This window comes from Falco cherrug, chromosome 6 (assembly GCF_023634085.1).
Source record: "Falco cherrug isolate bFalChe1 chromosome 6, bFalChe1.pri, whole genome shotgun sequence".
NCBI lineage: Eukaryota > Metazoa > Chordata > Aves > Falconiformes > Falconidae > Falco > Falco cherrug.
Window position 1 is genome coordinate 60,988,060 of NC_073702.1, and position 26,735 is coordinate 61,014,794.

Sequence of the window (26,735 nt, forward strand, 5' to 3'; positions counted from 1 at the left end):
CCATATTCCATTTTGTTTGGAGCACAAGCATAACATTTAGAATCAGAAACTGATAAATAACATGGATGTTTTCCACTAGCCTAGCGATACGCCTGAAACTAATGTCATTTGAGGACAATAGGGATAGCTCTTTATTGTTAAATTGACTGGTACACCCTGAATAATATGTATCTCTATAAATGTATGAAGGGAGGGAAAAGGAACCTGTAAATTGCACGTAAGTGCGTACTTCTCTTTTTTTAAAGTAATTGACTTAGATCTTCATTTTCAAAATTGATAGGCATTGAAGGATGAAAATGTGCATAGCAAATGTGTCAGGTGCTGGGAAAAGAAACTGAAACAGTCTTTTTTTACATCGTATTACTCATTTCCAGAAAGAGAACCAGTTCTCAGTTCCCAAATCTGAATGGTGTTAATGGAAAGAATTTATACACTATGGATTCCCCATATTCATATTCACCTGTGGTCTCTCCAATATTGGCAATTACAGAAGTTTAATGCTTGATCAGTACCTTTTGAAGCCACCAGGAAGGAGTGTTTCTGTTGGCTGTGAGTAAGGATCAAGCCCTTAGTGATGGGCACTGAGAAAAACAAATGTTTATCTGATCCCAGAACAAATGGATTTATATGACACTGCAACGTGTCGGTAAAGAGGAAGAAGATTGAAGCAGACTGGAAAAAAGGGACATTTATACCTTTCTTAAAGCATTTGTCAAAACAGATTATGTCTTTAGCAACACTAGTCTGAAAAAGACTACTTCAGGTTTTTTTATCTGGAAGAGCTGTCGCTTTCAGTGAACCAGAATGCCATTTCAGTAGTGTTTCATACAGCTGTCACAGCATCTGTGAAAGCAGATACTGAAGGGAGAGGTTTCACTTGACAACAGTGGTGTCTCTGTATTGTACATTTAGGTTGATACACATATCTGCAAATGCATATGCAAGTGTAATTTATGGCATTTGTAAGTTAACGTTATATCAGATGAGTATTGCAGCTGCAAGTCTTGTGTGACAAGCTGTCCAGTATCTGAAACCACTGTTGATCCAACAGCTGTATTAAAAGGAGAAATAATTGACTGTCAGTCAGAAAGCCTTTGGCGTAGGCTCCTCACAATGAATAGTAGCTACAAAACTGCTTAAAACAGACCTTTGCAACTAGTCAGCCAATTATTTTTAATAACGGAGCCGTGCAGTTAGTGTCATGATTTTGATTCTCACTTCAAACATTTAATGGTACTACATGCAATATCAAGCACAATAAATGTGACTAAAGGCTTTGAAAGGCTTCTTAAGTGCCTGTGAATCCACTTAAAATATTTTCTTGAAATGAGAAACCAATAAAAGCTAATTGAGTTCAGAAAAGTAGAAGATTAAAACCACTGTTTAAAGTTACTGTCTGGTGGTAAGGAATGAGTATGATTGGATAAACAAGAGTGATAGATATTTAAAATGACTGAGATTGAGATTAGGGCGATCTAGGTATTAAAAAATTAGTGTTGGAAAGTGGGAATTAGGGACTGGGAAGTTTCATGTAGCCTGTCACTTGCCATCCGTTGTTTTGATGCTTTGAATCTTTACCTTCTCTGGAAAGTCCCTGATCAGACTGAAAAGACCGAATACTCAGATTTTGTCCTGTCCAGAAGGTCATTAGTGGCGTTGAAAAAGTGACTCTGACTCATCTGGTAGAGAAGCCACTGTTTTCACAATAATTCAGTACACTAATATTCTTGACTGAGTTGTGAGTGTCCTTAAGCTGAACTGGAGGTGACCACTGTTGTAGAATCTCCATCATAGAAATGCATCTTGCTGCTGCTACTTGAGGCTCTGTGGAGAGAACCTGAAGATCTCAAGTGACTGACAGCAGAGGGAATAATATCTGGTAACACAGAAGTTGAGTGGAAGAGCAAGATGAGGGTTGTGGGAGCAGAAAGATAGAGGAGCAGCAAAAAAAACCCAAACCAACAAATACATCAAGAAAAAAGAAATGGGCAAGTTCTGAATTCTAGCATCAATTTTCCACAGTGTTTCTGTGTTACCTAGTCACTTCCAAATGCAAACTGCTCAACACTCATCCTCATAACAAATTATTTTACAAAGGAAATTAGTAAAGTTGATTTGTGCTTGGACAATGCGATTGATATGGTACAAGAATAATTTAGAAAAGCTCAAATAGGAGTTATTAGTAAAGGAATGCTGATGCGAGACAGAAACTCACTGAAGTCAGAAGTTAATGAACTAATCAGTGTGGAGGGGGGTTTTACAGCAAACCCTCAGCAGAAAAAAAAAAAAAAAAGATAACCTTTAAGCTGAGTGTTTGAAAAGTGATATAAAACTGGATGCAGAGTCTTACAGAGAGATGTACTGAGCAAAGTAGATCGACAGTGCTGATGCCATGGCTGAGGTGGTTTAAGGCAGCAAGTACTCTTACTTAATGTGAAATGTAAAGTTCCAAAATAAGCTTTATAGTTAAACAAACAAGGTTAGTTCATCTTTTAGTATTAAAAGGCATGGCAGAGAAGAAGAGAACATATATATGGTCTTTCTCATGGACTCAATTTTTTTTTCCCAGTGAATCTGCTAAGAATGTGTTTTCTATTGGCTTCTCAGAACCAGGAGGTTTGGGAGTTTTTCTTGCTTTGTTGGTTTTTGAGGTTTTTTTACAGATGGAAGGTCTTTTTGTTTGGTTGTTTAGTTGGGTTTGGTTTTGGAAGATTTTTTAGACTGTCACTAACACTGAGTTATACCAGTTGCTACAGTAGGGAATTTTATTGTAATACCGTCGTCTTTTACACCGTGTAACTTATTGTTGCATGGATGGCAGAACTGTAGACTTCCATTCATGAGTTTTGATTTCCTGTTATTTTCAGTTTTCTTCAGGGACCTGATTAAAAGTAGTCTGTGCTGGTGCTTATTATCTCTAGCCTTGCTCTGTTGTGTTGTATTCCCTCTTGCTTTCCTAGCTCTTGGAATTGATTAATTAAACCTTTAGTGCATAAAGTAATAGGAAACATGAATTGTTTAGTTTATTCATTAGTGTGTTGTGGGAGACATGTAGGTCTGTGCCATGCTCAGATAACTTTTATCAGAAATCATTACAGTAGCAAGTACAGTTTTAGTACAGATTTAGACGGTGACACTGCAAGTTACCTTTAAGTACTTGACATGTCTCATATTGACATTTCAAGTCATGTACTGCTTGGCTAATAATTGTCTCTCCCTTTCTCACACTCCTCCATGTGGGTGCGTACGTGTGAGCTTACTGCTCTGTTGGTTTACTGCAGGGTGCCAGTTCCATAAGCTTTGATGCTCCTTTAGAGCACCAGTAACGCGAGAAGTGTCACAGGGCAGACAGCCATAAGGAAAGGACTGTACAAGCCCTACCTGTAAAGTCCTACAGAAATTCAGTCTTTTTCCACAGAGAAATGCTACGGGAATTTGACATTAAAAAAAAGCAGCCCAACAGTCTGAATGAACCGGTAAGAATAAGATACTCCGATTATTCTAAGCATCAATACAGTATTGTTAATTCCAGACGTTCAGAAACCATGTATTAGATCACAGAAGAGGTATCTGATGGTGTCTGGTGGTTTTTTGAGCCCATGGAGGAAGTGTTTTATTTTTATTCTCAGTAGCTGCCAGGCTTCAATGCGTACAGTAAAGCATGATCTTCCCACGAGCAATGTCACTGACCTTCACTTATTCTCTGCTGCTCTCCAGAGGCAGATGAGACTGTCTCTTCTTCGTCTTGATATTCCCGTACATTTTGGTCTCCACCTGTGTCTTGGCTCCTTCTGCTCCCCCTGCCGCTGTTCCCATTCATTTCAGTATTTCCCCAGGAGAGCAAGTACATTTCACCACAGAGGCACTGGTCCTCTTGCCATGGTAGTAAGTTTCATGGTAGCATTGAACAATATCTTTTTTTACTGAGTGAAGAGTACTTAGTGGGGTTTCATGGACTGTGACTTGGACGTGGAGCAGGCATAACTCTCTAGGCTCCCTTGTGTGTTTATATGCACACTTCTCCAACACCTCCTCCACCGCTAACTTGATTCTTCTGAGAGGTGGGGATCTGTTCTGGCAGAGGCCACAGCACAAGTTGATACTGGAAATTTTGTACTTCATGCACCTTCTGCTCAATTCTGCTTTTACATTAACGGTGCTTTTCAGTCTCTGTTGCTGTGTTGTCCAGTCGGAAGAGAAATTGCCTGTCAGATGGTCACCTGGAGGAAGATCAGCCCACTTGATAGTGTTCCATGACTGTTGAGCATTTTAACCTTTTGCCTCAAGTACAGTAAGGAAATAGTGACCATTCTAGGATAGCTTCAAAGGTTGCTAGGTAGTTTTCCCTAAACGGGACAAAAATATTGGGAGAAGGATAACTTTTGCTCTTGAAAAATTTAACCACAGATAGTGCACCTGATGTGCCTAGGTACTGTAAGTTCTCTAAAACAACTACTAATCTTCAAGAACTACAAAACTATTCTGACTGGTCCTGACTTCCTAAAAATGACAAGGGGAGCAAGGAGACCATTTCTGCTTCTACTGCCCTTTTACGGGTGGGCATCTCTGTAATGTTTGGATTAGAAAGCATGCCACATACATTGCCTTTGAAGGACCTGATGAACCTCATGGAGGAAAGGAGGGATCTTGTTTTAAGATCTGTTTGATATTAGCATATATTTGGAGCTGCGCTAGTAGTTTCTCGTGTGATGAACAGTCAGCCACCCACATTTCCAGCCAGATAATGATGTGCATGTGCCTTCAGTACAAATGGATGCATCTCCTGTACTGGCAGAACTGAACTGGCCAGGAGATCAGCATATATTAATGCTGATACTGCATATGACTAGACAGATAAATAAAATTAATGTTCTCAAACTAATAGCTCTTGAGGCTATGCCTCTTAATTATCTCACTTGTTACAGTCAAAAAAACATTCATGTTCTGTCTGACATTACAGCACAGAATTTTTTTAATTCCCTGTCGTACTGTAAAATTGAGTAACCACTTTTGTTGTTAGTTTTCGTACTGCAGTTGCTGATGGTGCTAATTCACAGTCTGCTGCCTCCTGCTAAATCAACATCCCTGGAAATCACCTCACCAGGTAATAGCTGGTGTCAGTCAGTCTTCAGAGAGGGCAACTGAGTGGAGCAGGAGGCCACCAGCTGGGCAATGATTAGGCAAGGGCAGTAGTTACACACTCATTGTCACAGCTGAAAAACTAACCAGCTGTTAGCATTTGCCTAAATGATTCTCCTAACAAAGTGGAATAAAACAGACATCAAAAACTACCACATAGGCTGGCTAGCTGATTTAAGTTTCTTTTTCTGCTGTCTCCAGCTGTCAAGACATTGTGTGAGAGATGCTTAATCAGATCATAATTATTTTATTTTCTCAGGAAAGGGATACAGTGGAAAAGTCAGATCTCCAGTAGAAGTCTGTCTGCCTTGGTTGGTGCTGTCTGGGGGGAGATAGGGACCACGTAGGCTGCAGAAAGTTAATTGCCATTTATTAGAAGTTGGACAGGAAGATGTTTCACACTTGCTACTGGGGCTAGAAGTGCACAGCGGCTCTGCTAGCCCTGTCACAGGTTCCCCCGATTGAATTTGCCCACAAGGTGCTGTTCTGGCAGCTTCTACCACTAGACTTGGGTGGAAGAGTTGAGTACCAGTGGTGTAAACAAACGTGGGATTTCTGTGTTTCTATCTTTCTTCTGTTAGATAGGTGTTCAGATGATTTGCCAGGTATGGGGAAAGGAAAAACATATTAAATATCTTTGAAGTCTTAACAAATAAATCATTGATTTCAGTGCTTGTGAAGACAGGCCCTGAAAACAAGATCCCATATGTTGTACTCTTGGGGGTGGTAGGCGAAGGAAAATTAAGAGAAAAAAATAATCTTTTGGGAATGTAATTTATCAAATACAGCAGTTGAAACTTTAGCAAGCGTTGCCTGTATGCTCTGTGGTTGGGGTTTTTGTTTGTTTTAAAAAGTATGAGCCTCTAATAAAATAATTTAATTCTTCATCACATTTCCTTTATAAATTAAATCATAACCCATAGTTTAATAGCATTATTAGTTAGCTGCAATACTGAAAGCAGAAAGATGAAGAGAACCTTTTCTAACAGCAGATCCCCCTTTAACTTCCCAGTGTGGTCCATGGTCCTGAATTTAGCTTCTCTCTTGGCAAGCTGCTGGGAAGGGATGTGTGTCTAATGATCAGCATTGGTTTCTGGGAAGAGAAGAAGCTGCTTTTAATTTATTTTTTGTGACATATTGACAAATGGTTCTATTCAGAGCAAAATAAAAAATCATTCTTATGAAAGCGTTTTCAGATGTGGCAATCCTAAATCATGCATGAAACATTAGATATGCTATGAAAATAACCTCTGAGTATCATCCTTTTGGCTGCCGTAGTGACTCCCTTAGCTAGGGCATCAGGATCACAGTATGCAGCTATAGTGTCCATGAAATATTTCTTCTGTTATTTTCTTATTTTTATGTTGAGGTGTGTGTCACAAAGTATATTTAACTGTTTGGTTTTGAGTTCAGTCATTTGCCTAGGAAATGCTGAAAGCAATTAAGTTTCATTTAGCATTTTGACGTATTTTGTGCCATCTAGGGCTCTATAGCAACTTAAATCTTTTAAATATATTTTGTTTAAAATGAAAATAGGTACTGAGTATGTAAATGAAAATCTGACCCTTTACTGACTTAATTTGTTCTAAGGAGACTCAGTTGACTTAATTAAATTAAAATATTATGAAAGACTGGTAGTGGCAGAAAAGAAATAGACTAAAGCCTTTTGTAATGTATAAATACTTTATTGGAAATGCAATGACTGGCCATTATGTAGTTATACTGACCTTTTATAAAAGGAATACATTTGGGTTGTTTTTTTTTTAAAAAAGCCATCCATAGAAATCATGACTGATTCTGCCAAAATGGAATGTGCCTTTCGACATTTTTCTCACTGGATTGAAATATGGCAGAGAAAATAATAATAAGTTGACATGTATTATATCTATGAGAGAAATTTTGGACATTATGCATTATGTTAACTTGCTTGTTTTACTAATTCACAATATGTGGCACTGTCTGTATGGCTTTGCCTGGCTATGTATAGAAGATTCATGGACTTTGTGGTATCCTTTTCATGTCACGGTACTGTAGAAAAGTTTTCTGTATTTATTTTTTGAATTTAATCTGCCAAAAGTTATCTTGCAATATTTTATAAAAATGTCATGCAAATGTGACCAGTACAAAAAAAGGACCATTAAAAATAAATTGTGAGCTAGGAGAAACCTTATTTTAAAATTTAAGAAGTAAGAATATAACATTACAAAGTGTTTAACTCCAATCCTACTTTTTGTTATATTTATTAGCCTGTAAAGAGTTAAAAAAATCCATCTAATACCTGTGAAGTTAATTGAAATCTTGAGGAGATTTGGGCACCTGGCAGGGGGTAACTGTAGGTGAGGCTGGTCTCCCTGGGTTTGCTCTGTAAAAGGAGAGACTCCACCTTCAGCTTAATCTCCTCTGTGAAGTGATTTAATTTTGTTATCTCCCTGTACTGATTGTCGGGGGAGCCTCAGAGATTCATTTCTGTGAATGCCCTTGCTGGAGTTGCACTGCTCTTGCATCTTCGCTGCAGTCAGACCCGTCTCTGGTGCACAGTGTCCATGTGCTGAATGACAGTCTGGGGTGTGAGCCGTGCAGCCTCATCGCCTGTGGCTGTGATCTTAAGGCTGAAACATGGAAAAGTGATCATTATGCTTTCAAAATTGTCTGAGGACCACAGACGTCCTTTTGGAGGAGAAGCGGGGGATGACGGTTTTTTTCACAAAAAAAGCTGGTAATTTTACTTTATTTGTAAGACATTTACACTTGTGGGTTGAGACTCAAGAAGCGTGAAGTGGTCCTGGGGAACAGGGCGGGGGAAGAAAGAGAAAAAAGCTGCAGGAAAGTTTGTGTGGCCTTTGCATCACCCTCCCCCTTTTTCCTGACCTCCGTTTGGGAAGGTCCCTCTCCCTAATGGATGTCAGAGGAGTGGCTCATGCTGCAGAGCAAGGGAAGCAACCCAGGGACTGCAGGCTGGGCTGGGCATCTGCTTGTGCAGGTTCCTGTTAAAACAAGATGAAGCCCAACCAATTTCAGTTGTAAATTGTATTCTCTGGGCAGATCCCCCTGTTCCTTCAGCACTCCTGGAAGTACCAGGGCACAACCTGTATGCTCCAGCTTGAGTCTCATGGCTCTGGGGAATTTAAATGGACCCCTCGTAGTGCCATGTTCTCATTTCTCTGTCACAGTGTTTTGCATTTTCACCTGCCGTCATAGTTGGAGCAGCTTTTTCGCATAAATGATCAGGATTAGTGCAGTCCAAAGGAGCTATAGGGAATTATTTTCATATTTAATCCTGAAACCTTTTGCAACTGTGGCTGTTGGACTTTTCACATTGTTGCTGCTAGAGCTCTTTTATTCTGGCCTTTTGCCTTTTTTTACTGGCTAAGTCTGCAGGAGGATACTGACAATTAGGTTGTGCTTTTACATTTTGCATTAAACATTGAAGTTCTGAGGTCTCTGCCTCCAGCTTGTGGAGTTGTCCTGGCAGCCTCCAGGAAAGGTTGGGGAATAATAAACTGTCTCCAGGGACTGAAACAGTTCTGCTCACTGATGGCAAAATTTTGATTTGGTGAGTGTTTTGACCCTTTGAAGTATTTATGCAGTTTCCCTGAGGATTTGCTGTTCCTTTCAGTTGAAAATTACCTGCTGCTTTGTATATATTTGGGACATAATGTAATTTTTAAAAAATTTTGTCAATATTGTTGTGCCTCTGAATTTCAGTAATTTAAAGGAAAAAAACTTTACATATTTATGTTTCCTCTGTGGTTCCCTCTCCTGGTACGTTCTGTACATTTTGGAAGAGATACTGATCTCATAGCTCCTGTTCCCAGTACAGAAGGAGCAGCAGTGGTCTACTGGAAAGATACTGAGCTGAGTTACCAGCAGCCCAGGCCAGTCAGACCCATATCTCCTGAGAATGAATGACAGTGGAATTACAAACACTGTTACAGATTCTGTGGCAGTCAGTGTTCAGTAGCAAAGTGTATAAAATAAATGGGAAATACCATAAACCAGTGATGGTCCTGCTTTAATACACTTTTCTGATTCAGATCCTCATTTCAAATTTCAGTTAATTACGTAATGCTGGTGATGACACTAGTTATAATGATTTAGAAGAAAGCTCTAAAGTTCTATTAATATTTTACAGAAATTTTAATGGATTTTAAGTAGTATAAACAATGTCATTTTAGACACAATGATTAAATAGTACCCTGTAAACTGAAATTATTTTAGTACTGGTCTGGAACTTCAAACAAGTTTAAGTAGTGTGGCTTCTTCCTTCCTTCCAGAAGTATATAGAAGGAGTTTTGTTTAGTACAAGTTGTAGTGAGTATCAACATAATAAAATTGAAAAATACAGTGACGAAATAAATTACAAAAAGAAAGCAAGGTAACAGAATGCAGCTAATAAAAGGGGTGAGTGTCATACCTGGGCCCCCTTTGCTGTCTTCTGCCAGTGGTGGTACGTATCTATCTCTTTCTGAAGAGTGCATTTGTCAGCTTACAAGGCATCTGGGACTTTATACCATTTTGGAAGAATAACTGAGTGAAAGTAAGCTGCAAAATATTTTCAGTGCTTTACAGATTTTTGCTTTGGTTGAAACGAGTGATTTGCACATAAGTTTGTGCAGCTCACAAACAGAGCCGCAAGCCACCTTTTGAAAATCCCCCAAATTTGATCATTCTTTGGGTTCAGATACCTACTGCGGTTTCTTGACCTGAGTAATGGGTGTCCTTGGAAGAAAAACTGTAAGAACTTGCAATGTTATACATAGTTTGCTAAAACTTGGAGCAGAAATAAAACCTTACACCAGACCCCAGGCTTGCATCTCAAAATTTCAGGAAGACAGCCCATAAATACATAACAGAAGAATAAATAGATACCCAGCATTGACTTTATGGCTGAAGAGTAAATAGGTACCTAGCACTGACTTTTTTTAACTTTGGAGAATTTTCTGGTCACCCCAATAATAATATTGGTGAAGAGCTTGAAAAATGTCTGAGTTGGGAACACTGGATGTCTGATGTCATGCATGGGCAGAAATCAGTATTATACTATGCCTGGTTATTAAGATTTACGGAGCTATTACACTTATTTATGGCATGTTATTTTCTAGGGCACCTAGTGATTTATAAATGTACTCATTGTTTATAATCCTTGACACAGAATTCTTTTTCCATTTCACCATATCCCTTCATCTGTTCAGGTTCTGTGCTGCTTAAGGTCTGTTTTGTCAAAAAGTATACAATATTTAGGAAAAAAATTGGGGGGCGGGGGGGGAAGAACAGCCTTTGCAGTTTCATTTTTTTAAGTCAAGAGACTGTTAATCAAAAGCCAAAGTCTACTTTGTCTCATCAAAGATCAGAGAGTATGAAATCTCTCTTATTCGGTATGCTGAGAGCTTTGTTGACTATCTCCCAGGCTCTGGCAGTGACCCTTCAGGAGCTGGCTGCATAGCTGTGCGTGCTGGGCTGTCACCTTCAAATAAGGATAGAGCTAAATGGAACCAGAAGCAATACTGTGGCTGCTCCAGTTAGTGTGAGAGAATATGGAAAACTTACCTGTTCTGGTGCTTCCAAAGGTGCAATATATGAGAGAATGTATGAGGTTGCATGAAAAATAGTTAAGGCACTGAACTGGATTTCTTGGATTCTGCCATTTGTTGAAACGAGTTGGTCAGTTTTGACTTAGAGCACCCATCTGAGACTAAACCAACAGATATCCTTGTTATTTTGCAAATTTGCCAGAAATATGTTGACGCCTTTTTTTTTCCTAATCAGCCGTCCCAACTGAAAACAATGAAAGCTACATTAAGTAGTACTTAGATGCAACATAGGTGTTTCTTTCTACTTTCCTTGCATTAAGAGTAAAGAATGCAAGTTTATAGTTTTCAAACCATCTTAAGCAAGAAGAATCTTCCACTTGTGATAAAGCACATCACTGCATGCAGAAAACCTCAGCAGCCATGACTGGAAATTTTTCTGGTTAACAAAACGTAGTACATCAAAATGTTCTGACAGGTTGTGTTGATATCAGCAGGTGTTGTGGTGGAATAGAAGTAGGGACTTTATTATGTTTTCTGCCAAGTTTGGTTGGCCCCTTGCTGCAGGAACAGCCTAATGTTTCCACTTTGAGATTTACTGAGAAATAATAGAAAAAAAGTGGGCTTTTGCCATGACACGGTAACTTTTCAAAACCTTAAAATATTCCACTTTATAATCTGGTGAGCTTTATTTACCCATAGTATCTTATGTCATATCTTTTAATCTGGATGATTTGGAAACAAACTAAAATATTTTCATCTAGAAGTCAGCAGTTATGCAGAACTTGGGCCAGTGTGTCCCAGAGCTGTCACCTGTTCTTGGGTGTATAACAAGTCTGTAGGTGTAAGCTCTCCAGTCTGTAGATGAGGTTTCCAGACATGTTGTCTGCAGTACTCACCTTGATCCTCTTTTTTGTAATATCTTCACACTTTTATGTCACCATTTGGAAAAATTGTGACCCATGGTGGATTGAAGTCCAGACAGCTTGTAAACCAGGTGGGTTTTTCTCTTCACTTTTGCTTTCCTCAAAGGTCAAAAGATTGCTCTTAAAATGAGATATTCAGATCCCATAAAACTTGTGTTCTGTTTCTGTCACACAAATATCATATCAAAGTTGGACTGCGTGCATCTTTGCAGCACCCTGATTTCATTATGTTATTGATTTTGTCTGCAGCAATGGAGATTAGAAACATCTTTCTCCTTTGGAGTTTTGGCCAATCATTTGCATCAGGGGACTTCCATGTGTGCCAGCCTCTTGCACCTTTATGGTCAGCTGGGGGAGCCTCATTTGAGCTCTTTCCTTTTGCTTTCCCAAGTTCTCCCTCCACTCAGCACTCAGATAAGCTTAGTCACTTCAACGCTTTATGATGTGGGAAAAAGAAAATCTATAGCATACCTGTGGGGAGTGTTTGACAGATGCTATGGTACTTCAGAAATGGGACAATATGTGTCTGCCTGTCAGGAGATAATATTCTGGCTTTATTTTTGGTGGCACTTGAGTGAGTTCCAATGGTGCTTTCAGCTCAAGGCCAGGCAGCTAAAGGTGTTGCAGTTTAGAGCCGTAACATTTAAGCAGAACACAAAATGTGTTATCTGTAGCCTTTACTCTGCTTTTAAAGTTTAATGACTTGTTTTTATTTTGTGTGTGTGTGGCAGAAATCTCAAAACAATATGTTAATGTAACTGGTGGGGAAATCAATTTAATGGAGTCTTAATTTCATTATATCAGTTAAATTTCGCTTACAGATAGTTGACCTTTTGAGAAAGAAATTTTAATACAACTGAGGACTTCCAGCACGATGAACTAAAGATGGGGTTTCTTGGTTTTTTGCTTTGTTTTGGTTTTTTTCATAATATGAGTCATATTTTAACTCAGGAAGAATACCCAATTTTCATGGTTGTGCAAGTGCTAAATGATGACTGTAGTGGCTGTTTATGTGTGGAAGTAAAACCAATCTTTTATATATGTATGGAGTGTGTTTAATGCTGTTTACAACTTGAAAATGAGGAAGACATTCCAGTACCTAATAAGTGTATTTGTATTGAACGTTCATGGTCTAATATGTCATTATTCACCTAGATGCTCCAAAAAGATAACTGGCTTTTCTTTAATTTCATGTTTATTTCTGAATATTGCTGCTGGAAATTTCAAGGGAAAAAACCACCTTTTTGTAATGAAATTTTAGCAGACTTCTAGTCCTGAATCTCAACCATCGTTAGTTTCTAGTGGGGATTTAGCAATAAATGTGCTTTTCTTTACACTCAGCACAAAAACTGAGATAAATTTTGCTGTGAAGCATCTTTAGGTCTTAATTAAAACTGAAGTTACTCATCCTGGTAAGAGTCCCTGGCCAGACAATGCCTACATGTCCTACTCTGTTAAATTTTCAGGCATTAAGAAAGACATACTGCATGTAATACTTTAACTTTAATGCATATATACAGCATAGGCTTTAAGTTAATAAAAAATTGCACTGCAGAAGGAAGAGTTAGAATTGGAGAAGGTTGTGTTAAATACAGGGAAAACAGGTGAAGTATGAGAAAATACTTCTCATACTTCACCTGTTTTCCCTATGTTTAACAGGGGAATGTTTTCTCATACTCAGTGGGTTTTGTAGTGTCTTTAAACATGATATCGTACAGTGAAACAGTGGTACAGTGATGTGTGTGATGGAGCTATTCACGAGCTAAAAGATTGGCTTGTTGCAAGAAGCCATTCTACAAGCCCAAGAACTGGACCAGAGTAACTCAGGGTCTTGCGGTGAAGTCATGAAAGGCTGCCAAAGCATGGTTCCTTATGCAGTTATTAAGTACATTTTAAATTAATTATCTTCTCTTGATAACAGTATATCTACTACCTGTCAGATTTGTTAGCATTGCATCATAGACTCTCATGGTTATTTTCTGTATTTCTCTTCCCCCCATCTTAGTGGAATCGGTCGAAATTGGCCGTGGGCCTCTGGCGGCAGCAGCATTTTGGCAGAATTTGGGACTTTGCATCTGGAGTTCGTACACTTGAGCCACCTGTCTGGAAATCCTGTCTTTGCTGAAAAGGTTAGACTGTTCAGTCAAAATCATGTTGTAAAAGATAAATCATGTGTTAGGAGGCTAATACCTCTGAGGAGAGATTTGGATTTTCCTCAGTCGAAAGCATTTATCACAGGAAGTAGGTATTTTCTGGATGTTTCCCTAATCACCTTTGCGTGGCTTTTCTATTCAAAAATCTGTTCCAAAATCATTTTGATGCATCTTCTTGTATCTAGCACTTACTCAGATCTATGAAATATACCATTTCTGTTTATGTTCTAAATTAGTATCACATTAAAAAATCGGACTGTAAAACTTTCTTCAGCACTTCACCTGCATGTGGTGAAAACAAAAATTATTATATTGGGGTTAATATGTGATGACTACATTGTGTGATTTCAGCAAGTTTAGTCTTCAATATGCTGTATGATATCACTGCTGTCAGGGAGGTCTGAAACCCCTTCTACCCCACTGACCTTTAAAGAAATGTGCTTTGAACTTTCTTTGGGGCAAGAAAATAAACTAAAAAAACATCCTTTGATGAAAAAGTTGTGCTTACTAAGTCTTCCAAAATTTGGTGACATTGTCTCCTGGATACTTTTTTTTTATGTGAGCTGTGAACAGCAATTGCTCTTCTCCTTTCCTCAATTCCCACCTAACCAATTTTGCTTTGCTTTTTGGTATGTAAGTAGTCAGTGAGGTATGTTCTTTATAATAGACTGTATCATTTACCTTTTTTTTTTTTTTCCTAATTGAAACTTCCACTTGTTTTGGTTTTGTATTCTTAGTGCAACTGCCCCATGTTAGCTAAAACTGATGTTATCTATCTAATAATGAGACTCCAAATATTTAGCAGTAGCTGTAAAAGTGATGGTGAAATGTAAAATGAGTACTTGTTGTACCAAACTTAAAGGATTGAATGACATTGCTGCAATACCATTGTCAGCACTGGAATAAGTTTTGTGAAACAAACAGTTAGGGATTTTAATGTATTTAGAGGTGAATTTGAAGATAGAGTTTCTCTTAAACAAATCTGAACTGTGGGGGAAGGATGGGGAGTGTGACAGCACCAAGAAACAGCCAGAAACAGACATACTAGAAAACTTAATTATCTTTTGACATTTATGGTAATTTAATGTATAACATCTGTTCTACTAAGAGACAATTAAAGTATGATGAAAGTATGTATATTAAAAATCCTAGCCTATGGTTCTCTTCCAAAGTGGCATCAAGCTATAGCTGCAAAATGCTGGAAATCTGTGTGTGTAAGCTGCTCTTAAAACCCTTTAGAGATTGCAATTCCACAGCCCTCCAAGGCAATCCATTCCAGGGCTGGTATGCTTGATAAAAAAGAAGAAACATAAGCATAAGCTTTGCATGGAAGAATTCATTAAATGTGGTCTAGGACTCGTTGCAGTCTGCATTTGTGCAATGACTGTTAGCAATGTAGTGTCAACATTGCAGAAGGCAGTTTGTGTACAACAGAAACCCTTCTGTGGCTTGGTGTAAGTTAATTTATCTTCTTTCTCAGCAGCTAGCTCACTTGATCTCTAAGCATGCAGGGTGTTATAATGAACCTGTCAGTACTTTTTTGTTATGATTTCTGGTCTGTGGTGCTCAGGATCTTCATTCTCCCAAGTTGCTCCATTTGCTTTTTTTTGTGAATGTTAAAATTCAGTATAAATAATTTCATGTGCTCTGCAATGGATTGTGCTGCTGGGTGAATCCAGCTGCAGAGCATCTGGGCTGTAATTGTTTCCCTGGGCCTCTCATTTGTAGCAAGCTCCTTAACAGTGCCAGTGGAGTGCTCAGGGCTGCGTGGGCTCTTGCTGGGCAAGCTGCTTGTATGAATCTCAGTTCCAGCAGTACTCTCTCCTTTCCAGGCAAAACTGTTCTCTTCTGCATCTGAACTAGGTGATAGGCTTAATATTTAATAGCATTTCTGATTTGGGTATATGAGGAACATCGTGCTGAAGTGGCTGAGCTTAGTTAAGGCAACTAGCCTCCATGAATTTCAGTGTCCTGTGGAGGGGCGAGATACACTGTATGGCAAGTCCTGAGCTTCGGAGCTTGCTTCTGTTGTGTTGTTTCATTACTGATACTTGACAGAGAAACTCCAGAGGTTTTGAGGAGCTCATTTATATGATGATATCAGCTTAGAGATCTTTTTTAATAGTAATATGATTGCACAGAAGTATTCAGGTATATGTGTTGAATAAGACTATTTTTTTTTTTATTTTTAGGCATATTTGCAATGTAAGACTTTTGTGCCCACGCTGTTTTATTTTGTGGGGGGAAAATGGATCAGTGCTCAGTGTTTTGTACCCTTCCAACAGGTAATGAATATTCGAAAAGTTCTAAATCGATTGGATAAACCAGAGGGCCTTTACCCCAACTATCTAAATCCAAGCAGCGGCCAATGGGGCCAGCGTAAGTAGATCACTTCTTTGGTACTGTGACCTGTCTATCAGTGTGCTGTTTGCAGTCATTAACCTCTTTCAACCATTGTTATGGGTTTTGTATATATATATATATAAAGAACTTCGTAAAGTATAAAAGCTCACATTATATCTGAGGTTCTATACAAAGTAACAAATACTACAAATATAAAAATAATAATCCTACTTGCCGTCCATTTTTTGATCTTTCAGTATGGCTTATGCAAGCAGGGAAATGTCTGAATATGTATCCGTTTGGAAGGGAATTTGTAGACTACAAAAGTCTTCTATTCAAAAATATAAAGTGTTTTCTAAAGTAGATGTTTAAGGAAACATTATCAGCTTGCCTGAATCAAATTCTATGTTTTAGAGCGGTGTGGCTCTACTGAAGATAAAAAAAAATAAAAAATCAAACAAATCTTTCCAGTTAATACTAGCTGTGATTTCTGTTGAATTTTAATGCCAACAACTGAGGAAGCAAACTAAACAGAACTGTGTCATGGCATTAATCCCCTTGGAACCATTTCTGGACCAAGATTAGAAGGGAGAGAGTAAATAAAATGCTTGACGTATTTGATCTTCTTAGACCCTTCCTGATGATTGAGACCTTTCTTGTACTTTGCCTTCTCCGATCTTCATAACCTGTTCAAAGCCTACATAGTGTGCAGGGTCACGATTCTAGAGCCCCTACTTCTTTTGCACTTTGCCCTTCTTAGATTCAGTCTACCACCATCCCATTCATGTGATTCAATGTTCTCATATTTTTTCCTCCCTACATTATTGAAAGAAAAAAAGCAAGATATGCTGTCTTGGCCTGAAAAGACACACACAGATGAGATGGTCCTGTAGATTACCGGTGATGGAGCTGGTTAGACAATACAAGGGAGGGAAAGGACTGAAGAAGTTTTTGAATATAATTGTTTAGGATGCAGCTAAGGTGGAAGTGAGGTTCTGGAGTCCTTATGGAACCGGCTACAGTCTGGATGGGTAAGAGAACTTTCACAAAGGCAAAGAGCAAGTGTTTTATTGAATAAAAGAGTTTTCTGAATGCTTTATTTCACTCTTTGAATTAAAGAGATGTCCAAAAAGGTGGTGCTGCTCAGTTGTATTGTCCCATCAAGGCAAATGCCATTTCCCTTTATGAATTAGAAGTGTGCTTGTCATTTTAAAAAGCCTTCTAGTCTGCTACCCTGTGAGGGCTTCCTTCAGGTCACCATGTCACAAGGCCTGTGGCAGCCCAGCATACATAACCATCAACTCCAGTTGGCATGTTGGTATAAACTCTAACTTCCACTTACAGATATGAGAGATGTATACCCGCTTGTTATCCATGTTTGTTTAGCACAGCTTTGTAAAACATTGAAACGTCCCACTGGAAGTCTTGATCCTACAGCAGTAGGAACAGGGTTTGGTTAGAAGGCCACTCAGCATCTGTGAGCCAGGGCCAGTTACTTCCCTGCTCGGCTTCTGTCAGCCACAGAAACACAGCTTTTTGGTGAGCTGCATGAGAGCAGGTCTTTCTAGTAGCTGACACCATTAGTGGCTTTGTCTAATTTATTTTAAAGCAGTCAAATATTTACTCTGCCTTATGGCCTTTGCCATTTCCGTATATTAATATATTTGTGTCTTACATACTCCTCGCTCACATTAATTGCTAGTTTTTGTTGGTGTGCACAGGAAAAGTTACAGTTTATACAAGCTTTGCTTTCCAATAGGATGTAGTGTTAACAAAGAAATCGCTTCCTGCACTTGTGAATGATGGATGCGGATGGTGATGCAGGTCAGCCCTTAGCATTCTGAAGCATCAAAAGCAAATTCCATCATGTTGTGTCTTCCATTTCAGTTGCCTCTGTTTGCAGACACTGATTTATTATTTTTTTTTTCCCATAGCAGATCAGAATGTAAGACTTGAGGGATGTTTTATTTGAGATTGCTCTTCTAGGCTGTTTTCAGTTGATTACAACAGGAAAAAAAAATTGACTTAGACTCTTGATTGGTACAAGACAGAAGTATTCTTTCTCACACATCAAGTGGGGAGGGAGGAATGGTTTCTGAACATTTCTTCTCTAGTAGTGCTGTAACTGTGAAGGACACTGCTGGATCACTGCCATTGTTCCTGTAAATTCATTTAGCCCTTGTTATTTTGACAGTAAACTGACAGTGATTTGCCGCAGCGTGCATCAATTGGATTTGTCTACTGCAATAATGTATATAATAACAGGGCTTATTATTGATGAAACTGTGCTTGTGCTATTTAGTTTGCAAATGTCAGAGGTTTCTATGGTAATTTATTTAGGAAACCGTAAAGGTCATTTAAATGCTGCTGTTCAAAGATCAGCCTTCGATCATAGAAAATGTTCCCATTTTTTTAAGAAGCCTCTTTTCCTTTTGGATCATGAACATTTAATTAAATAAATGGTGTATTCTTTCCAGAAATTTAATATATCTCATTCAAAAGAGGAGCTGGGGTGGGGGAAAGCCATTTATAACCGAGGTTTCATGGTACAATGTATTAGTTAGGCAAAGGGACAGGATACATTTGGAAAACTAAACTATTTATGTCACAGTCTAGTGGAGGGAAAAGGCACTGTTAATACCCTTTTTTCTATTCAAAATTTATCTTCTACATTTGCATGGCTTTGCAACCTATTCAGAAGGTGAAAGGAGGTATTCCGTTAGAAGAGTTTAAAATAAGGAGTTTAAAAATAAAATATCTGTGTTCTTTTGAATTCCACCAACAGAGGCATAACTTTGAGGCTAAGATCAGAGTTAGGTGTTGGGAAGTGTGAGCTCTGTACCACTAACCCTTCTGCATCTCACTTTACAAGCCTGGATTACTCCATGCATGTTTTGCTTTTCTCATGCCCAGAATTTTGCAGTATGACTCATGGGCTTGCTGTGTGATATATGTAACCACATCTCCACCCTGGATGTCTTGAGTCAAATTAGCGGACCCCTTCCTCACTGTAAAATTGACGATTATACATGAGTAGATAAAGCACTTTGAAAACTTTTCAGTGAAGGCTTGATAAATGCCAAATTCCTTAATGTTACCAGGCAGCGCCAACTTCAAAAAGAAAACCTCTAGCTAGTGTTCTTAGTTTAATGGAGCTTAGAGAAACACTTCACACACACACACTTTTATACACACACACACATATAATTGTAGTAGTGTTACGGCAATCTATGCTGAAATTGTGATAGCCCATTAAAATTTAGCCAGGAATTTTTTAGGCTCCTCTTAGGACAGCAAGTGAGTGCAACCTTCTGCAAGCAGCTGAGAGCATCACTTTCACATCACTGGTGCAACTGACATCAAACAGTCTGACTTGCGTGGTGCTAGTGTTTGCAGGGTCATGTCCGAAATGTGTGTAGTTAAATAATCACAGCATCTGTAAGTGCAGGGCAGAATAAAGCAATGTGATAGCAGTAATCCTGTGTAGATGTGGCACTCTTTTTTTTTTTTTTTTTCTTTTTTTTTCTTTTTTTTTTTTTCCTTCCAGAACGACTGCTGAGCTCTGAGAGCAGCCAGATATTCAAAAATGTAGTATTATTTTAAAACATATGGGTCAGCATTTTGAAATACCATTAAATAACCTGAAATTCAAGTCCGCAGTAAGGAGCTAAAATATTTTGGCCTTATTTAGAAAGTGACTTAAATGGGGCATTAATTAATTCTACTTTTTTCCCTGTTTTTAGAATAAAAACCCCTCAGATTAACAGATTTTTGTGTGGGATAGACTACATGAATTAGATGTTAAACATATAAATTCTTGTTGCTTTGCCGTGAACTCCTGTGGCACGATGTGAATATTAGGTAACTATGATGCTTTAGCTTGATGAAAAAGCAATTAAAGAAATAATTCTCTCTATATACCAGTTAAGTTTTTCTTGAGTTTCCAGGTTTGCATTTATCGAAGATTGTTGTAGGAAGAGATCATTAAATTCCCTGTTTGAAATTGTAATTGTATTTTATTGTCCAGGCTGAAGATGAAATTGCTGTTCAATCTCTTTCTTCCCTCTTAAGATCACGTCTCCATTGGAGGGCTTGGGGATAGCTTTTATGAATATTTGCTCAAGGCATGGCTGATGTCGGACAAGACAGATGAAGAAGGCAAGAAAATGTATTATGATGCTGTTCAGGTAAGTAAGATATTTAAATCTTCCTTTCCATAATAATCTGATCTATAATAATCCTAGAGAGACAGGTACTGGGGACAATGTGAGAGATTTATATCTTTGCCACCACAGTGTGTGTTTTTTAAAGAATTAGTTTCTCTTTTAAAAAGGCTTCATCAAATATAAATGCTAGAGGAATACAGACGCTGGGAATGGGGAAAGTCTTGAAATATAGCTATTTGTTTTCCAACTGCAATACAGTCAGTTCTCTCCAATACTGGAGCAGAAAAGTATACAATACACAACAAAAAAATACATCTATAAGTAGCTCTTAGGTAGAAATTCAGTTCTTTTTTCCTCAGTCTTTCCTAAATATATTCCTTTTGTCCTTTTTCCTTATATCCAGGAGGGAGTTCCTGTCTTGTGTTTTGACCTCATATTTCAGCCATTAGAATATTTTGATTGTGGTCAACACAGGGTTCAATATATTATGGTAGATAATTACAAGTGAAAATAGATTTTTTTTGTTGCACAATGACTTTTTGTTACAAGAGGCATCTATTTGCCAGCTTCTGTGAAACAGCCAGTTATTCAAATTGGACACAAGAGAAAGTTTTCAAAAATCAGAACTGTTCATACTTACATATCTATGCGGTATTTTATTTACGATCCTTCTGATATGCAATTTGCTTTGTTATTGATGCTACTTCCTTAATATGCTGTTTTGGGAGAAATAATGGTTTTATGACACCAGATTGAGGTTTGAGAAGTATTAAGTTTAAATTCATATTTACAGACTTTCCTTCCAGTCTTGGGCAAATGACCTATTTTCTTGGTTCTTTGCTTTCAGAGATATATATATACATATAAAAGAGGATAATATTACTTCTTTTTTCCCCATCCTTTCATCTGTTTTGACTGGAAGCTCTCTAGGGTCAGAACTTTTATCTGTTAGTAACTCTATGTATGTACAGTGCCTCTGCAGACAAGGCTTCAAGATGCTAAGCAGTATCTGCTAATTCTTTTGTACATCTGGAAATACGCTGTCCCTAGGGAAGAGACATAAGTCTCCTTTTACTTCCCATACCACAAAAAGGGGTGGCATTAAAAGAATACAGCCCTGGCTTATTGCAAGTATCTTTTTTTTTTTTTTTTTTTTTTTTTTCATGAGAGAGAAAAGTCATATGCAATGATTTAAGTCATATGTAATGATTTAAGGGAGAGTGTGATCTCTGGTGGTAGTAAATTTGACGGCCAAATATCCTCTGCTAAGAAAATCCAGCCTTTAATTTTGTAAGTGCAGATTTGGATGCAGTCAGCCTCATTTTCACAGCTAACGTGGTTTCAGCTTCAGAGCAAAAGGTGGATTTTAAATCAGGTTTAAGTGCATTCGGGCCTATAATATAAGAACAGTGATACTGTAATAGCTCAGCCATTAGGTTGGCAGCCAAAAAGAGAGAACAAAGTGTCTGAGAATACAGTATCAATTCATCTTGCCACGGAAGGCATTTGGAAACACCTCAAAGCTGCTTCTAGTCTTCTACTCCCACTGTCTTAATAACATCAGGTTTTTTCTTCTAAAGACAGTCTTACACAGGGTAAGCACTAGTGCATACAAGCATGCAGTAAAAAAAAGGTGGGTTTGCTAGTACAGCTGTTCTGGAAACCACCTCAGGTAGCCTATCCCAGTTGTGGTGTGACCATCACCCTTGTTGGCAGGACAGCAAGTGCCTCCCATTCTGCTGGGGAGCAGCAGGGGCACATTGATCCCAATTGACAACAGAGAGCCCAGGAGAGCCCAGTGCCTTGATGGCCAGCGCTGGGCTGCCCCAACTAAGGCTGAAGGTTCCCCATCCCCTGACTTGAGCACAGCTGGAGTGAGGTACGTCAGGAAGCTCCTCTTGCCTTATGCCCCGTGAGCGGGTGTCCCATCCCGTGTCAGCTGCACAGGGTCAGTGTGCCTGCCCCCCGCCCCGAGCCAGCCCACACCGCCCAGCGGGTGGAGAGCTGCCTGCTGGTGCCTGGTCATCGGGAAAGAGGGCCAGGAGTGCTCCGAGGGGAGTCCGTATGGAGTGCGGCAGCGTGGCTTTGTTTAAACTCACACATTAGCTACACCAGGATAACAAGCTCCTCGGGTACAAAAGTTGTCTTAGGCTCCTGAGGTCCCCACAGGGAGCAGAAGTGGTGATGGCCACCACACTGGGCAGCCACTTCTCCCTGCTCGGGGTTGAGCTGGGGGAGCAGAACTGCCCAGTCAGCAGCAGCACCGCATGTGGCAATATCAACGGCAGGGTCTGAGCTCTGCTGTATATGACTAGACTTAAAGTACCTATTATCTTAATATTTTTAGTAGTACTAGCTCTTAAGCAGCCCAAGCGTTATGTCTGTCCAGAGTATCAGCGTTTGAGAGGGCTGAATGATCGCTGCATGTGTGCTAGGATTCACCGTGCTGCTGGCTGAATGCTATTTCCAGTATTTTCTGAGTGATGGTGTTCATGTTCTCTGTTTTCTATACCGAGGTACATCTGTACCCAAGCTGAAAGTGTATACGCAGCGTGTGGAGGTACAGTTGGATGTTGTCACGTAGCTTGTTCAGAAAACAGCGGGGAAGTTGCAGTCTCACCGAAACTGCAGAGTGCTTGGGCCCCATTGAGATGTCGGGTTATTCTCCAGAGTAACTAGCCTGTTTTGCAATCCATCCTGACATTGGCTTTATTGCTATCGATCCCTTACTTATCTAAATTAAAGCTAATTTAAGTGTCTGCCCAAGCTGCAGTCTTGCTTTATGACTAAGCCTACATAGTTTGGGCATTCCGAGTCTGCTTCGTATTTTCTTAGATAAATTTCCCCTGACACTTTCAGAATCTTTTTAAGACTACGCCAAAGGGAAGAGCATGATTATTCCTGGCCGTTCAGTTCAGCACATACCCACCAAATTCTGAAAGAGCAATGTGAAGGTCTGATGCCTAAATCAATATTATCCGCTATCCAGAAACCACAAATGAGAATATATGACGAGTTATAGTTCACTGTGAAAAGCTGAAATTTATTTAGATGAAGCTTTGGGGTTATTTCTTACATTTTTCTGTAACTCATATTAAAAACAAAGTCTTCTTTCTATTAGAATTTTTGTAGCACCCATAGATTGTTTTATGGCTTAAGTTAAAAGTAATAACTAAGATGTCAAACTAGATTTAAAAACTTTTTCTGCTTGCCTTGAATAAGATGGGTATTTGGCTGACGCCATTTAAAGAGGAGTTTATTTCTTATGGGAAAAGGGACAGAGATAGTGTTATTTTGAATACCAGAGCATAATATGAATGTATTTATAAGGCTGTCAGGGGGGATTCGTAAACTCTAGAATTTGCACAAAAAGACAAGTGAATGTATTTTTAATGTAAGTTATTTTTCTCTTTTGAAAAGCAATGCATATAATGTCCTGCTTCACATAATACAGGAAGTAAGAGATCTTCTTAAACTGATTACAATGGATAGCATGCAACATTTAGGTACAGAACAAACATGTATTCAGCTTTTAATCATATTTTGAGGATGTAACTGCCCATAGAATGATCTATCAGTCTTTGCAAGTACCCAAGAGAGGAACCATCCCACTCTTTTCAGATAACGCAGCTGATCTCTGAGACACAACTGAGTAGGTTTAGTAAGAGAACATGGTAATTCAGAATGAAAATGGACCTTGTGGGTTCACTTATATCCAGTCTAGCAACAGCAGTGTCACATGCAACTGCATGAAATCCTCCCCTCTTGAACGTGTCAGCCCTCATTTTCTAAGCTGAAGGGCAATTTTCCCACTACTCCTGTTAATAGGTTGTCTCACACCTGGTGTCTGATGACGAGGTATCTTTTCCAAATTTTCACGTTACATTTATTTATGGCCACTGCTGCAAGCTTTCTGCACCTTAAATATTTCTTCTTCCTCTTTCTGATGCTGCCTTCATCCCCTCCTCAGTGTGTTTCTAGAGAAGTGGCATACCTAAAGGCTGTAAGGAGAGCAGTAGCTCAGCCCAGAGGAACTTAAAGAGGGAGAATCCCTTGCCAGCCCTTCCCAAGCAGCTTGGTTCAGTACAGCCCTCGGTGGCCCTCTGGTATCTGAGAGGTAAAGCCACCGTGATCTGCAGTTTTACCTTTAGACAGGGGAGTTTACTTTTAGACATTTAGATTGTTTAATTTCTCTGACTGGGTAAAAACTGCTCAGAAGATTGTAACAAGAAAACGAGTGATCTCTGGAGAACCTAGCGTGTGGAAGTAGAAACAATGGATGTAGCAAAAAGTATAGGTGTTGTGAAGCAGTGCCAGGGCTGCTCTCTGCCAAATTTCAACTGCAGCCAGCCTGCTGCTAGCCTGGGTTGCATGGCTAAAGAACGCAGTAACCTTTTGTGGGTATCAAAAGGTGAAAACGTAATTTTTGGCCTCAGGATTTTGAGTATTCACAACAGAAAATGTATAGGATCACTTTTTAATATTTTTTTGTAGTTTTTTTCTTTTTTTCACATTGCTAACTTTTTAGACTAGCCTTGATTTACTCAGTTTGTACTCTGCCAAAGGAAGCTCTATGGCTCTGATTTTTATTTTTTTTTTGGGGGGGGTGGGTGGGGATATTTAATTGTCAGCATTAAGTAGTGAATATTTTTAAGAGCTGTCAAGATTTCAGCCTTTCAGATAAATAGAACAAATCCATGCAGATTCCTTTCTCATTGAAATGAGGGAGAGAACAAAGTGTTATTAGCAAACTGAAAACATGATATTGGCAGATAGGCCCTTTTCATCTCCAGAGTTTCCTGAGAGTCTATTTGAGTGTGGTGACAGTCTGGTGGTTGGTCTGTGCTGATTGCAGTTTCCATTAAGTTGCTTGAAGTGGTTTGCTTTGTGATCATAGTGATCTTAACTACATAACTGATGTGGACAATGACAGAACTGCAACAACTCAATTAGAACAGTTTGTCATACTGGGTAAAGCCAAAAATCTATTAATGATTTGAACATTCAGTACTTGAGAACTTCTTGGCATTGAAGGAAACACGTAAGTAGAGGAGGCAGGGTGCTGCAGTGGGAGCCTGTCTTACAAGGAAAGAGTTGGTAGAGGGAACGCAGTATTCCCCCTACATACATTTGGGGGGGCAGGGGAGAAGGTATGGCCTATAACTTGAATGTGTAAAAATTACTAAACAGGCAGTTTATTTACATCTTTTGTCAGCTGTCATGTTTAAAATATTTATCACCCAGCTGCACTGGTGTTCTGCACGTAGCGATAGTATAGCTGCATTATGTAGGAACACAAGATTCATTACGCTTAACAGACGAGAACATCCAGAGGACTTGCTGCTCTTTTTTATTCCTTCAGTATATTTCCCCTCTTGACAGGAGTTTTGAGGCTCTCTACAACTGCTTACAGAAAGGATCAAGACTAAAGACAGGCTTCTGCAGATTTTTAAATTGTTGATAACATACTTATAGCTGCACGATGTCAATGTTTTGGACTATAGAAAGTACTTACTAAAAAGTTTGCTTGCTTATGGACTGTCAGGAGAAACAGCAAGATATAATGGTCTTAGAACTCTTTAAGGAGGATTTTAACTAAAAAGTCCTGCGACAGAAATTGTCCCCTTTTTGCTCATGGCTTTGCTCTTGTTCTCAGAGCAGCTGTTTCCTTACTACTTGTGCTGTTTTCCCTTCCTTTTTTGACAGAAAAAAGCTTGTCAGGAGTGATAGATATTTATTCTAGAATTTTCAGGAAATATATAATATAACATTTTAAGAATTACTTGCTTTGATTCATGCTATTCTTTCAATACTGTTTTAGGCATGTGACTAAAACTAGCCTTCTGGTAGCAGACAGCATTAAGTACATTTAGTGCAAGAGCATTGGTGCTCTTAGAGACTCTAACAGATGTATACAAGGGGCGGGAAAAATGGATCTTCAGACAAAAGTTAATTATCAGTTTTCCCCTAGAAATTAATCATCCTTTTAGTGATCAGATGGATAGGTATCATAGTAGTTAAATGTTGCCAATGTTTCCATTTTAAAAATTTAGGTATTCGTATTTCATTTCACATGTCAGCTTGTCTGTATAACACATCCTAAGTCCAAAAGCAGTAAGTGCCTTATTGCTTTCAAAACATTCTTATCTATTGTGTTTAAACAAATGAACATTCTTCTTTGTTCAGATTTTGGTTTTTTCAAGCACAGTTTAGAGAGCAGTGAGGATCTCAGGGTAAGAAGATGGCAGAAGTATTTAAATAAATTGTTAACAAGAACTTGACCTTCCTATTCTGTCCTTTTTCTGACTGTATGCTTTCACATTTCATGCATCTTGTAATACATATTTAAATCCTGTATGAAGGATATTTAAGCAAGCAGAATCAACTAATAAATAACATTTAAAAAAAGAAGTGCCATGGTTTTCTGCCATCTCCAAAACAGCAATAATAATGGAAAAAATGCAAATCTTAAACTCATTG

The 26,735-nt window shown here is 38.8% G+C and overlaps 1 protein-coding gene across 3 annotated transcripts in view; it reads left to right on the forward strand.

The window, feature by feature from the left end:
• Positions 1–26,735, forward strand: part of MAN1A1 (mannosidase alpha class 1A member 1) — a 151,815-nt gene that overhangs the window by 107,154 nt on the left and 17,926 nt on the right. For all 3 annotated transcript variants that reach the window (XM_055714850.1, XM_055714849.1, XM_005445688.4), the window contains exons 6-8: positions 13,599–13,722; positions 16,032–16,125; positions 20,161–20,276. In XM_055714850.1, the coding sequence (XP_055570825.1) occupies positions 13,599–13,722; positions 16,032–16,125; positions 20,161–20,276 (334 nt within the window). The remainder of the gene's footprint in view (positions 1–13,598; positions 13,723–16,031; positions 16,126–20,160; positions 20,277–26,735) is intronic.